Source organism: Diadema setosum, chromosome 5 (genome assembly GCF_964275005.1).
Source record: "Diadema setosum chromosome 5, eeDiaSeto1, whole genome shotgun sequence".
Taxonomy (NCBI): Eukaryota; Metazoa; Echinodermata; class Echinoidea; order Diadematoida; family Diadematidae; genus Diadema; species Diadema setosum.
Window position 1 is genome coordinate 36136463 of NC_092689.1, and position 15700 is coordinate 36152162.

General features: G+C 39.2%; 1 protein-coding gene across 1 annotated transcript in view; it reads left to right on the top strand.

Annotated features, from left to right (window-relative positions):
* The first annotated feature begins 5879 nt into the window (after positions 1-5879).
* The window catches only part of LOC140229337 (synaptotagmin-15-like), a 52128-nt gene continuing 42307 nt past the window's right edge, over positions 5880-15700 (top strand). The window contains exon 1 of the mRNA XM_072309619.1: positions 5880-6006. Coding sequence (XP_072165720.1) covers positions 5982-6006 — 25 coding nt within the window. The 5' untranslated portion in view covers positions 5880-5981. The remainder of the gene's footprint in view (positions 6007-15700) is intronic.

A 15700-nucleotide genomic window follows, 5' to 3' on the forward strand; every position in this document is an offset into this window, starting at 1 on the left:
TTCGACGCACACGTGCGCCGTCTGCACGTTCCAGTCTGTCAGTTTATACTGCGAGGGCGTCACTTTGATTATTCCAAGGTGTACGAGGAGCCTAAAGATGAAAACGTTGAATTACCCTTGTAGAGCAATATCACCACCTTCTGCAAGTACTGTGAAAGAATACTTAAGTAGCCAGCTTTACCCAATGTGCAGAACACCTTATATGGAAAAGATTAAGCATTATTTTGTTCATAAAATCGTTGTAGTTATTTTTTTTTTGGTCTATCATAATGATGGTTTTCTATCATGATAACGGCCACAGGCCATCGGTAAAGAGAAATGATGGCAATGCATTTCATTTGCAGTCGCCATTATGTCGTCGTGCGGGTTCGTTGGGTCTTTTTCTCGTTGCCAACGGTTGGTTCGATGCCTAATTTACGACTCTACGTGTTGAAACCGCAACCATTCTTAAGTGGCCCGCATTTGCTTCTCTTGAAGATTTTAAGAATCCAAGTGCTTTAGATAGCTAAATCACCTTGCCATTTAACAGAATGGACGCGCAAACTGTGTCATAAAATACATAACATCTTTCAAGTTTTTGGAGGTATAAATGTCTTACTGGAATTCATTTCCATGTAGATGAAGTGAAGCAGCTAGTTTAGGGGTCATAAGTATTCTGGGTCGTCTAGTGGGATTTGCGGTCACCGCTCAAGCTAACTTTGGTAAACCTAAATTCAGTCTCGGATTTTTACACACCTTTCACAGGACACATACCCACACTAGATCTTTTTATGCATGAGAAAAAAATGGAAATGGTTTCACAAGCTTAACACACCATTTCAGCCTCAACCAAAAAACAAACAAACAAACAAACAACGATAACAACAACAACAAATCGTTTTATTTTCCACTTTAGATGCTTCTTTCTTCAGGAGCGTAAAGTTCTACCTTAACTCTCTTATTGTAATAATGAACGTATGAAGAATGATTAGCTCATTAGCAAACATGTTTTTAGAAGACTAAGGATTTTCGACTGGTGTTTGTAGTATTTCTTGAATGAATTTGACGATAGTGAAATCTACATTGTAAGCCAAGGAAGGAAAATTACTAAAATGCATTTTCAATGATTGTTCGCATCTCCGAATTGTCCACTCCACTTTCGATTTTCCTGATTCTTACACTTTGAAAATTGCCATTGTTTCCAATGTCAATCCATGGGTGTAATGACACCTGACCTTGCTGCGATTATACCTCGTCAGAGAACAACGTATAATTTGACGGGACAAATTTACAGTGATTACGCAAGTTTACAGTGATTACATTACATTTCTGGGAACCTACCCCCACAAGCATCTGCTTTTCTGTAGGTAACTCTCCCACACATCATCTTAATCATTCAATATGAATGTAACGTAGGCCTACTTAAGACTAATTTAAATCTATTCTGTATCATGAAACATTATTCAAAGCCTGTATACACTGAATTTTCAAATATCTGTAACTTTTGATTGAGCTCTTGGTGCATGTTACAAAATAATGTAATTTGTGTGGAAACTTGATGAATAAAATTGTGAAACCGGAGGGTGTTATAATGGTCTGTGTACTTGAAGATGTCTTCTATTCGCCCGTGTCCCAGCTGCAGGAACTCCTTTCGCGATTAAACAGCCGCGTTTTGAATCAAACAGCAGAACTCATCATAACAATTTATTTAAAAATCATGCGTTTCCATTCAACGAACACTTGAAAAAAATGCATCGAATCAAGTACAGAGGTGAGGACTCCCTCTTTGCCATAAGATGCTCAATCGCAACGAATAACTCTGAGGAGGTATCCTTACAGAAGCGTGAGAGGTACATATGAGAATCTGTAGTCTCCGCGCTGAACTCTATAATGTACATGTTTGCGTTGTGCATGTTTATATAACTATTTGTGTGAACGTATATACATAATTATATATATTCATTCATTTAATTTTTCTTCCAACAAAACATAACACAAAGTAAATCAAAAATTAAATCATAAGCTTACAGTACAAAGTATGACAATCAACGGTAATCAACAAACTAATAAAGATACGCACACATACTAAAATTACAAAGGTATTTTTGGAGGGTAAAAATGGGAACTGAGAGGTCCACTAAAAAGCATTACTTGTAGATTGTGGACCACTCAAAATATATAAACATGCACACAACACATGAACGCACACTATAGGAAGTTAGGAAGAGATAGGTAGATAGATAGATAGATAGATTCATTGATTGGTTGAGAAATGGATATACATTTGTGTATGTGTAAAACAATTTCTCATTTCTATACTGTCATTTCATTCTAGAGAACGCCTGTGAGGTTGCCAGCAAGAGCTTAATAGCAAACCAATACGGGCAGTAAAAAAAAAATGCATTTCAAAAAGCATACAAATTGCCAATCAAGCAAACACAGCAATGTACCTTTCAAGCGAGTCGTTGCCACCATGTGCCGTCCCTCTTTTGCTCAAACCAAGCACTGGAGATTGTCACCAATTCGATCACTTTGTCAAGGATATCGTATTAGCCGCAGCTATACCCGTCACGTGCATTCGTGTTGAGAGCAGACAATCTAATACATTTTCGTCTCTCCGCCACTGGCGCGAAAACCAGTGCCAAGTCTCTCTCCGTGCAGCAAAATATTTTGTGGTATATGTTATTGGACATAAATAAATGAAACTGAACTGACATGCATACATAATTTTGTAAAATTGTGGGTGCATTTGTTTAATGGCATACATAATATCGTAACTCTGAATGTTACAGACGGTACAAAACGAATACCTGCCCCTAGATGCGTGTTTGTTTGTTGTTGTTTTTTTGTGTGTGTGTTGTCGTTTTTTTTTTAGTCATGATGCTGTATCTCATTATGCTAGTGGCACTAATTTGTCTGAAATGCAGCGTAGAGCAGGTTCTGCCTGTAGGTATAAGTGAACTGGACCTAGGTGGGTATGGCTCTGTCGACAAAGGGAGTGTTATATTACACAATTAGGATCATCGTTGATCAAAAATGCCAAAAGCTACAAATCAAAACGAGTGCTTCCTAATGAGGCAATCCTGATGTGCATCGGTACCTATTCAATATTAACTTTCCGTTCCCGTGGGGTTTTCTTTGTATACTGTACATAATACCTTATGCTAGAAACGCGTGGTTAATGCGATTCCGCAGTGTTCCCCGTGTATGCCAGCATTGATGGTACAACGAGAGGGGGAGGGAGAGAGAGAGAGAAGGGGGAGGGGGAGTATGAAAAAAAAAAGACCCCTCCGCGATTAGTCTCTAGAGTTTGTGCATCGCATACGCGGAGGAAAATACACGCACAATTTATTAGCCGCATATATGAGAGGTAATGGGCGCTGATAGCTCCCTCACTCGGTAATCTTATTTTCTGAGGCATAGCAAGGGGAAAATATAACGGGAACATTTGCAATATGGATGCTCTCGAACCAACGAAATATAACGTCCCGTTTCATATATCTTTATTTTATTTCATTTTGCGGTGCAGCAGTGCGAAAACAACCACAAAAAATGAATATGACTTCGTTAGATTTGCACAGAGTTGACTGACACAAAAGATGATTATTAAGAAATACTGCAGGCCAAGAATAGCGAATCGTATGAACGTATCTGCGAAACAGATTCAATTATATTCCTACTCATCATCAACTATTCAATATCCCAACTGGCTGTCCAACATAATTACCTCAGCAAATGTAAATGACATATTGAAGCATACAGGCTGGAGAAAAGTAATATGATGTCCTTCAAAAGTGAAACAAATGCAATATAAAGAACAAAAAAAAAACAACTTATTAGATTTACATTGGTACCTGTGTAATAGACAGCATCATAAAAAAAAATTCATGTTACATTATCACTCCACAATAATGATTATAAGTATAGTGGGTGCTGTCAGGTTGACTTTTGTCTGATTCTTGCAAATTGTTCCCCGGGCTACGCAATAATGATGATGACGAAAGTTTTAAAAAAAAGTGACCCAGGAGTACAAGTGGTGCTTCTCATTCACCTGACAAAACGTAGTGGATGATAGTTACTTATCGATAAAATAATCTTTCTTTCTACGTCCTTGTGCCTTCCAAAGCCATCAGGAAGATTTTTTTTTTCTCCAATCTACGTGGAAAAGTTAGTTAACGCAGAAAGATGATGGTCTCCTGCAATCCTATTATTCCTAGATTTGTTTAATTTGGCTTTTGAACAGCAAGTAGGTGAAATCTCATTTTCATCTAATGTGTAGAGTCACGTGCTCGAAATCCGTTGGTATTATTAAGAAAAACAGTATTATTCATTTTATGTCAACCATCAACCAATATCCGTGTAGTTCACTGTTCAAATATTACTCAGGAACGTTGTTCATTTGACTTTCTGTTACATTCTAATACAAAAAAGGGAATGCAGAAATAGAATAAAATCAAGTCAAATCAAAACTTTAACAAACGAACCTTGAAGCTGAAACATGGACACGTTGTCGCACATTGTAAATCTTATTTTACATTCTTTGTGTCTTATAGTACATTGCTGAAAATTGATGTATCTTTTATTCTATGTCTTTAAGTATATTGTTTCCTTGTTCTTAGGCAATCAAAATGAATTCTTTTCATTACGTTGAATCTGAATAAACGCAGTTTTACCGTTGGGCATGTCTGCCAATATCCATTAGCACATGTTCAGTGCGTTTTTGTTTAATTCTATCCCCATTCCATATCCCTCTACGTCGTGAAATCTTTATAGAACAAACGAGAGGAAGGAATCATTCTGTAAACTTCTTAAAATGAGTTCGCGGAAAAGATCTATCCGAAAAAGTTCACAAAAAAAGGAAAAGGCGGAATGTGAACGAGCTGTCATTACTATCTTCCCAACTGTCATATAAAATATTAAATGTACTTGCATATCTGTTCATGTACGTGTGATATAAATAAATATGTAAAATTTTCTCATGTTCGAAAAAATTCACATTTCCTATGCTTTGCCGATCTCTTTCTTTTTTCAGTTTTCACGGCTTACTGTTTGTATCTTGTCGTCTTAAGACTATGATGGCTCATATATATATATATATATATATATATATATATATATTATACACATACATTTGATATAATTGCTTATATCAATTTTTCCAGACTGCTACATAACATCTTTTTATTTGTGGATGACACTTCCCATTTTTGGCACTAACTGACAATGTAAGGAACATTTCTCATAAAAATGAAAATAGATGAATAAAAAAAAAAAATCTTGTCACGCTTGTTGCAATGGCATTGCAACAAACAATGATGGTATAGACATTATAGTACACATTTGCCAACTTTCAGGGACTTTAATTGTGTATATACACCCCTTTCCAAACAATATATTGTTGTGCATGTTTCTTTCCATCTATACCTCCCCGTCTGCGATGACAGAGCAAGATGATGCTGAGTCCATTGTATTTATCCCCTATGTCCATATTATCGCATGCTTACACACCCCTTTGCACATTGCTTCTCTTTCTCTCCCTCTCTGTCTGTATGTCTGTCTGTCTGTCTCTCTACTTTTAACTTAATATCTTACACTAGTGTACACACGTACAGACAAAACCTGAGGAAAAAGAAACACACACACATACACACACAGCCCAAGGTATACATATTATTAGTTGTGGGAAGCGCGAAACCAGATCCTCGCTTGGTGCTTTCGATCATACATTCAATATGCACACACGTAGCACCGACGCCGAAGCACGGCGCCGTTTTGCAACGCGCGCGATATTGATCTCGATTGGTAAAGTGCAAAAAGAGAACGCACTCGCTGATTTGTTGTCCTCTATGAGAGGGCGATCGTTTGCGCTTTTTTCCTCTCCCCCTTGTGTGTGCGTGTGTGTGTAGCTTGGATGTAAAGTAGAAGACTCGTGTAGCCAGCTAGCGAGGTTCATTTTGCCGCAAACCTCCTTCTCGGATAGCAGTGATAGTTAAATTGCAGCCATGCCGATGAGCGTTGGAGCACTCGGTGAGTTTTGTTCCTTCTTTTGTGTTTTTTATCTTCTCGCCTTCTGCATTCTACCGAAGCAGCATCTTAATATTATTGTTTCTATAAGGAATTATAGCAGCAAAACATTCTTATACTCCGTCAAGAGAGAGAGAGAGAGAGAGAGAGAGAGAGAGAGAGGCCGGACGAATATTCATACTTGATTAAACAATATTCCCAGCATGTTAAAATTTCTCTTTCGTTTTAAGTCTTCCGTGTAAGATTGGAAATGGGTGATTGCGGAGTATAAAAATCCGTTTCTCATAGAATTGATGTATTTTGCACCAAAAAAAAGGACGAAAAATAATAGGCCACGCGAGAACGGTCTGTTAGGGGTGAAAACGTCCATTAAGATGAGCCAGCAGGTGGTTTTGAAGGTGTTTTTTTTAATAATTATTATTATTATCATCAATGTCCGATATTCTACACATTACGTTTGCTTTGGGTTTTATGTTATGCAAGATGAGAAAGTGCTTTTAGTACGGGCATACTTTTATATTCATTGTATTCGAATGGCGGCAGACACATTGGTTAATAAACCTAGCCATGTAGTCAGGTGAATCTTGTGAATTAGCGCGCTGGAGCGTTCATGAGTCAAAATTGTCTTTCAGTCATTGGAAGAGAAAAAGTAGTCTTCGAGTCTGCCATCACCAGATTTTCAGTCCCGAGTTTCTATTTATATATAACTGTCTTATTTTTTTTTTTCCTGATGAAACAAACATCAGCCATGAGTGCAAAAGCATTCCTTCATACAAACTCTGTCGATAAGCATCAACGACATTGTTTGGTCAAGAGTATGATCTTACGTTAACATTGTATGCAGGGCTATTGCCTGATTTGCCGCTGGTTATAGTTTTATGGTCTCTTGTACTCTTCAACGGATGAGGCGCCTTTGAAACGGATGCATAGATTTGGTGTACGCTTGTCATCGCCTTTGATAAGGTCATGCAGCGGACCCGAGCGAATCTGAGCCTCAAACTGCATTTTGCATGAAGTGGGGAATGAGACGATATCAGTTACAGCAAGGGCAAAAATGGGGGGAAAATAAGACACGTAAAGGCGTTGGCTTGTCGTGGTCGGAGAAGAAATTCATATATTGATGAGGATTGTTAAGGGAGGCTGTGTGACTACATGTGGTGATGGTGGGGGTGCGATGGGAGGGGGGGGGAGGGAGGGGGTTTGTAAAGCCTCCGTTCGATCGCTGGATATACCCTCAGTCAAGTGAAATGATGAGAGCGGCAGCTTGTTCACGCATGAACTGCTGTCGAATCATTCTAAGAGATTTCCTGTATAACTAAATCATTCAAATTCTTCTCCCCGACCAAGAAAGACGAATCATATTCACACAGTATGATACGAACATAAAGGAACGACCGATTCGAATAGTCGGTATTTTTTTTTTCATTTTGAGCAGTAGGCCTATAAGGTTAGATTTCAGATCTCTTAATAATGTGTATCATCTACAGGTGATTATGAAAACAGTTGAAGAAAGCTGATGCACGCACATGTTTATAACGTGTGAAATTTATTTCTCAGTTATTTTAACGTATACGTATAGACGTATACACACAAAAAAAACCTTTAATAACTGGAGTTGATTCTTTAAGCGTAGACATGGTAGAATGATGTAAAATTGCTAAGCAATTCCATGTAAAAATGACATTATGAGTAATGATATTGGGGATTTGCAGAAAGTGCAGTGTCGTTATTGTGCTTATATCAAGCTAGGAAAAGTGGCTTCAACCTATTCGTCGATGAGAGATTCGTGTTATACTTCTTAGCTTGGTTTCCCTTGATCGCTATTGTTAAATCATTTTCAGCATGAATCAGAATGTAATAAAATTGTTCGCGGACACTCTGGACAATATGCCTGCCGCTGGATATCTCATAATTTATAAACATAGTGCAGAGTTTGAGATGCTATACACGTATATCCCATAATAGTCCAAATTACACTGTGTGTGTGTGTGTGCGAGCGTGTATGTGTGTGTGCGTATGTGTGTGTGTGTGTGTGTGTGTGCGTAGGTGCATGTATGTGTGTGTGTGTTTCATTAAGACCCCTTTTTTTCTGGTTGTCGAGTGAGTGTAAGCCCATGACCATCGAAACCCTTAAAAATGGCGTGTGCCTCGGAGATTCACTGCGATGATTAGCGGGATACAACCTTTCCGCTGGGCGTATTAATAGGGTTAATCACGACCCGGCTCTGCCATGTAGAGTGGGGAGACGTTAAGGTGGCGCCACTGTGAAATCGAGACTATATTTCCCTTTTCTCTCTCTACAATCCTTTATTGCTATTTTTTTTTCTGGTACACCCTGATGTGTATAAACTTCAACAAGACTCTGCCTCTCATTCGGCGACACCACTTGCCCCGATATCAGGTCATTTATTTAGCTCTTCCCATTTCCCTCCCTGCAATTGACTGGTAAATTGCCCTCCGGAGAAGAGTAAGGTGTCTCTTAGCATTAAAAAATTGGGGGGAAAGAGTACAAAATACCAGGTCTCGATCTTTAGTCGTATATATATATATATATATATATGTTTCCCATATTCCCTGCGTGTATTTTCATGAATTGGTCTCTTTTTCATTCTTTGTAACTTCTATAGAAATTGCAAGGGGGGTGAGATGCTATAATTCTTGTATGACTGCAAGACATGAATCCTCGGCCATTTAAAAGTCTAAAGCAATATCGAGGTTTCCGATGGAGAGGGAGGGGGGGGGGGGGTGAGGAACGGAGGGGATTTTTGTTGAATTTATGATGGCGGCTCTGGCTGCCTATCTGAATAATTCAGAAGCGCCTGTAGATCGCCGGAGAAGCATGCTGAAAGCATCATCATGGAATTTGATGTCGAGTTATAAAGTTCGGTTTCTTTTTGAGTCGAAGCCGCTGTTCTTCACACGCCCACCACTGCAGCCCGAGCCGGTATCTGTGGAATCGCTTCGTGAATATATTGGGTGCAGCCCGTTTCGGGTTCTAATTAAATACAGGATGCTTTTTTTTTTTCTTTCCCTTCTGTCAACTCGCTCGTCTGATGGGGTTTCTATATTTCCTCATCCAAATCATCCTAAAAGATAAAAAAGAACATGATGCCGCTGTGAAAATCTGCCGTCACACAGATTGATCTGTCGATGAAACAGAAATACCGCTGTTGCCATGCCAACGTCTCATTAGGGGAAGGGGTGACAATCGCAGTGAAGTGGGTCAATGCAGTTTGGATCAATTCTAGCGTATAACAAATACTTGATTTCTGAGAACGACCTTAATGAAAGCTTAATGACAAATTTTGAAAAAAGAACAATGTATTCATCCGGTGTATTCTTTTCCACAGATGTACGCACATGCATGCACACATTCATGTTTGACGATTTTTTTTTTTACTTTTTTTTTTTTTTTTGGTGCAATAGCCGATCATGCCATAAACAAGTCTGATAGAAATGAGTAGTGACTGCGACGGCCGGCCGTCTATTATACTTTGATTAAGGCTTGCCTCTTCTAATGGGATTTTCCAACAACACGTGTGCCCCATTGCGTGTGGTAAGACTGTCAGTGAGGTCATTTTGCTCATTATGTGCCATTCAATGAGTGAGATAGTCATTTGCATATTATTTTCCGATGTCCTCACCGATAGCCGAAACTGTCCAACCGCGCCATAAAAAAATTTCGGACTGCTGACATGAGCGCGCTACCCAGGGCCCCCAACTTAATCAGAATCGAATCCGAGACTCGTGCGTCACGATTGTATGTCATTACGATTTTTTTTCAAGGAAACGAAGGTATATCAGACTACCGAAGTATCTCGCTCTCCCCCCCCCCCGTCCCTCTCGCTCTTTTCCTCTCTTTCGCCATTGTCTGATCTCTCCTCTCTCTCCATTTCTTTTTTCAAATTCTCTTGTCTAGTCTTCAATATATTCTCTTCCCCCTCGCAGATCCATATCTTCGGCTTTCTGACGAAATTAGGGAATAGGATCTGCACATACCGCTATAAAGCAATGTGACATCGTCTTGCCGGGTAACACCTGCTAGTAGATCGAAGGTGACAGGCAAATAAATAGTATAGAAAATTGCATTTAAGCCATCAGTTTAACAGCAAGAACTGTTAATTCGTCTTTCCAGGAAAGACATTTCCATTCTAAATAACAGTTTTGCGCTTGCATGTAGTTCCTAACATTTTATACACCGCCTATGTAACTTTTCACATTCTAATTTAGAGGTGTTGCAGCCCTCCAGGGCAAGCTCAAAAAAGCTCAAGAAAAAAAAATGAGAGCACAATACCGTCAAGATAATTCATGATGGTTGCATATTAGGTCGATGGCATTTTACACGATACGTGTGATGTTTGTGTGTGTGTGTGTGTGTGTGTGTGTGTGTGTGTGTGTGTGCGTGTTTGTGCGTGTATGTGCGTGCGTGTATGTGTGTCTGCGTTTCGACGGTAAAAGGGTAAGTCGTGTGTCTGAGCATACAAGAGGAATGTTCAAGTATAGTCCTTGACAGGAGATATTTGTTTCGTACATTTATTTTGTTTCATATAATATACATTTGAACATTCAAATTGAATGTATATTTCATTTTATCCGTTGGTGAAATCGAAATGGAACCAAAATTTCGGGAGGGGAAAGTAAGACTATAAAGCAGTTTCAGAGCATCCCACTGCATCAAGATGTTTCCGAAAATGATGTATTAATGACTGCAGCACTTCCATTTTATCCGTAATACACTGTGGATAAAAATGTCCTCAATCTCACCAACGAGCGCTGCTGTTTGTGGTACATTGTATAGTAACATCACCAAAACCTGTAGTGTTTGTCATGTAGCCATATCGAATTATTGTCAGCTTGCTTCCCGTCGCTATACGTATAAACCACTTTAAAGCAAGCATATCGTTGCTATCTAGGCATAAGGTAATCTGTTTACCCAGCCCGTACAATATCGTTCACTATGACATCGCATACGTGAATAAGCGTTAGAAGCAAGGTGACGCCATGGAAACATTAATTTTGCGTATTATGTAGCTACAAAAAGTATAACTGGGGTCTTCGGCACAGCTTTTCCCGATAGCTCTTCATTTACATAATGTTGTCAATGCTAGAAATATTAGAGCTATTTCTGGAAGCACTTACAAACACACTCACGCACTCACAAACACACACACGCACACACACACACACACACACACACACACACACAAACACACAAACACAAACCTACTCACCCTACAAACAAACAAAATACAAGCAAAGCCACATGAAAGAATGAAAATTATTATCTACATGACATTTTGAAGCATCTGTAAATGCATTTGTATTGCATAATACGTCTGTGCGTGTGTGAGTGTGTATGTATGTACGTTTGTTTATGATCCTTCAGGCACTTGATGTGTATATGTATATGTATATGTATATGTATATGTATATGTATATGTATATGTATATGTATATGTATGTATATGTATATGTATATCCACAGAAAGAGAGAAGGAAGAGCATTTTTCATGCTTGTTTGTTTAGTTTTTCTTAATGTATAGATGGAGATGTATTTGCTGATCATGCCAAGATTACGATATGATATATTTATTTTCCTAGAATACATACTCTAACATTTTACTGGGATATGGTTCTAAACTGGTACGTTATGCAATATTCGCAGGTCTATACATTTCAGGAAAAGTTTTATTATGTAGTCGACTCATAATTCTGTCCTTCGCTGTGTGACTCTAATGGCTCTCCTTGAGTTTCTCGGAATGGAGAGCGAACTGTTTGTGGGGCAGTGCTCCAGTTTTTACTATTCATTCACCTGGGTAGCGCAGACGGATTTAAATTCGGGCTCGCGCTAAGACGGATGGAGATCCGATCACGGGCGTTGGATGCCCCGCGCATCTAGGGCGGTGAAACAAAACCCGAGGACAATTAGATGCGCACTCACCACTTGTGAAACCCGATGATACGAATCACTTGAGAGAGCCTTTTTGGTATGATGAAGGCATTTTATGACCACACTTTCTGCTTTTGTAGTTTATGGTGGATAAACATATAGTTGAGCTCTGCAGTGTGTGTGTGCGTGCGTGTGTGTGTGTGTGTGTGTGTGTGTGTGTGTGTGTGCCTGTTTGTGTGTGTCCGTGTTTGTGTATGACAAGGGGTGAGTTCGTTTTAGTTAAATCAAGATGACGGTGTTTGCCTGGATTGTGCGGAGGTGTGTGTCACATTTAAGACACACTGTCCACTGTCTGTGTATCTGCATCTGATTCGTCAACGCCCTCATTTGTTTGTCTGTCTGTTTGTTTGTTTGTTTGTTTGTTTGTTTGTTTGTTTGTTTTGTTTTTTGTATATGCTATGTAAAAGCAAGCAATAGCTAATTCAGATGGCCCTGCCTAAGAGAGTTCCAAATTAGGCTAATCGAATGGTTCACTTCTGCTCAGAAAAAAAGAAGCACAGGACATTAATCTCGTCCTCTGCTTCTTAGAATATCAGCACGGAAAAAAATATCCATCTTCAACATCGAGGTGATAATCCAAGAAGTAAGAAAAAAAAAAGGTCTGCAGCACCAGCATCAGTACGGGTTTTGCTAACCACAGGCTGAGCATTATGCGGCCAATGTCTAACATTTGTCTTGCGAGGGAACGACTTCCAGGCCTATGCCTAGCATTTTAAACAAAGAATAGACGTGACTAAAATATATACTGCTCGGGGAAGCAGGCGTTTTCATTATGTGTTATTACGAGATTCTGGTGTCGTGTCTTTCGTTCGCACACCAGCGCGCAAGCCGGGGGCGCCCCGGGATTTCTTTGCCGTAGGGTGGTCAGAAGATGTATAAAAAAAAAAAAACAGAAGAAAAAAAAGGTATGTCGTCTCCATGGCATTTGCAATTTTGCTTGGATTCTTTATGCTCCGAACTTCCAGCGTGTGTCGTCCGACTTTTGACTTTGGCGACAACCTTTCTCATAGTATGACAGTTGGCTCTGTGGGTTATCTTTTTAATGGAGGCATTCTTTGTCTGATCATCTAAACCACACGATATTTTTCTCCAAAAAAGTGGAAACGAGGGTACGGGAAAGGGAATCTTTGGAAGTACAAAACCGAATATTTCACTGTGTAGAAAGTCCGTATTAGGAAGACTGATCAAGCATGTTACCAAGAAGTGTGAAGAAAATGTTGAATCTTAATGTAATTGATCTCTAACAAGGAAGAGCTTGCTTTTTTATTTTTGTTTAACTTGGCACAATCATCATTACACACCACTTGCGCGGGGGCACTCACGTGCACACACATACACACAGACACACACATACATATATCTATATATATATATATATATATATATATATATGTGTGTGTGTGTGTGTGTGTGTGTGTGTGTGTGTGTGTGTGTGTGTGTGTGTGTGTGTATCATAATATGTATCTACGGAATATTTTATTATATAAATACGTATCACGGAATCTATAGACGATCGGGCTCGTAGCTTGGAGGCCACGTAGCGGAAGACTCGAAATACCCTTATCTTTGCCACCCCCCCCCCCCGATTATGCGGGTGATAGATGATAGTGTGCAAATATTGGGGAAAAAACACCTTTTCATTAAATTCTTGTGTTTCTGGAAATTTCTCACAGCCTCCTCCCCCGTTTATAGCGGTCGTAGCGCTTCAAGCAGGATCAGCGGTCTATCCTGCACGCAAACGCAAGCACCGAGCTATCCAAACAGGCACTTAGAGCTACTTTAACACAATGTACGCGTGAATTAACATCGCATGTTATCATTTGAAAGTGTGCATATAGCACTCAGCACTCTCCTCCCTCTCTCTCCTTCTATCTCCGTCTCTCTCTGGAGTTTTTTTTTTTCTCCCTCTCTATGTATATCTCTCTCCCTATTTCTCTCTTTCCTTCTCTATCGGTTGCAATAATATGCACTCGATAGAGCTGATATCCAGTCGCGCCATTTGCGTTCCTGAGCGCCTATAGCCTTTAGAGAATTGGCGATCGCCCGCGCTGGCGCACGCCCCTCGAAAGCCTTAATTATCGCGGAATCGAGTCTCTCTATGGAAAGCCAAACGTGCACGTATCCCCCGCATAACCTGTTTGTCACGATGATAGAGCAACCTGAAAACACATCTCAACCCAAGGAGAGCTCTTCTCTCACGAGAGGCGGTTCCACCACACTCCGAGCAAGTGAATTGATAAACGCTCGAAGGAACGTATTCCAAGGCATGTGCTTGTCACACAACAAGTTCGACAAATTATCGTTTACTACTATCCAGCAGATTGAAAGATATATAATTGCCTTTGGGACACAAGTGCTTTTTTATATCAATCATTTCTTCATTTCATTTGTTTTTATTCCGACAATTATGTGGAGAGATTTCCTATTTTTTTTTTCAAACGTAATACATGGAGAAGGACGGCCTTGTCTAGCAATAATTTTACTCGTCCGTCTGATATATCATAAATTGCGCATTGTATGTTATCTTTATTAGTACATTGCTTTTTGAAAGGAATTTCTTTTTCCCTCTTTAATTTTATCGGCGGAGTCTGAAATGAAGCTCCCCCAAAAGAAATATTTTAAAAATGCATTCTTGAGATTCCCACTTCAAATATTTGATGCTAATTGAGTTTGACAAGAAGCCCTCTATAATGAAATATATTCTGAGAATTCATTCTTAACTTTCCAATTTTGATTACTCGCTGCTAATTGGAAAAAGAAGAAGGTGCAACCACAAACAAAAAGTCCTTGTACGATTATCAAAAACCAGCAAACAACAAACACAATTTAAATTATCATTAATAGCTGTACGCAGAATTAATCTATGAAAAAAGTCTATATTATGCTCTTCAATGTAAAGCTTTTTTTTTCTTTCAAAATATTAGCCCTCTCATGAACCTAACCTCAAAACTACCAATGACGTTGTCCACAAACGGGTTACCGAGAGCAATAAGAGAGTTAATTCGTCATCTGACCATTGAACCAACTAATGTCTGAGGCTGCTGACTAAAATACAGCACTTTATTGAAGTGAAAAAAAAAACGAAAAATTGTTCATCAAATTCTCAGTGTTCACTGAATGAAACTAGAATTATGGAAATCAAGAAGCAACGAGTTGACAGAAAAGAAAATCTTGTGCAGCGTTGATTTTCCAGACAAACATCAGTTTTTGCTTGATATTTTTAGGCAGAAATGTTGCTCTCATGAAATATTGGAACGAATTCGTGTTTCAAAATAAATATCATTGTACTTGTAACATGTAGTCATGACTGTGAATCTCTTTGATAGTGTGCGTAGTTTTGCCGTCGCGTCGCTCAAATTTCTAAAATTGCAATTACAGCCGAAAGCATCGGGTTTCAAGGACCATGGCTACTGCCAATGTGCAACAGCCATTCGAAACGGATGAAATCCTAGAGTCTTCTCATCGTTACTGCAATGATTGAACATTAATCTAAAAAGTGGCGTAACTTTTATTAGCTTGTACTTACACACCATTTATCATGCACTTTAAAATATAAGTATGATAACATTCTGAGAAAGAGCTATGGTAGCGCAAAAATAAAACAGATTAAGTGGGGTTGTGTGTGTGCGTGTGTGTGTGTGTGTGTGTGTGTGTGTGTGTGTGTGTGCGACAGTATGCATAGTTCTGCAAAATACTAAATAAGCTGTACGGGAGAAAACATAATGACCATGCTGCCTCTACGCCAGT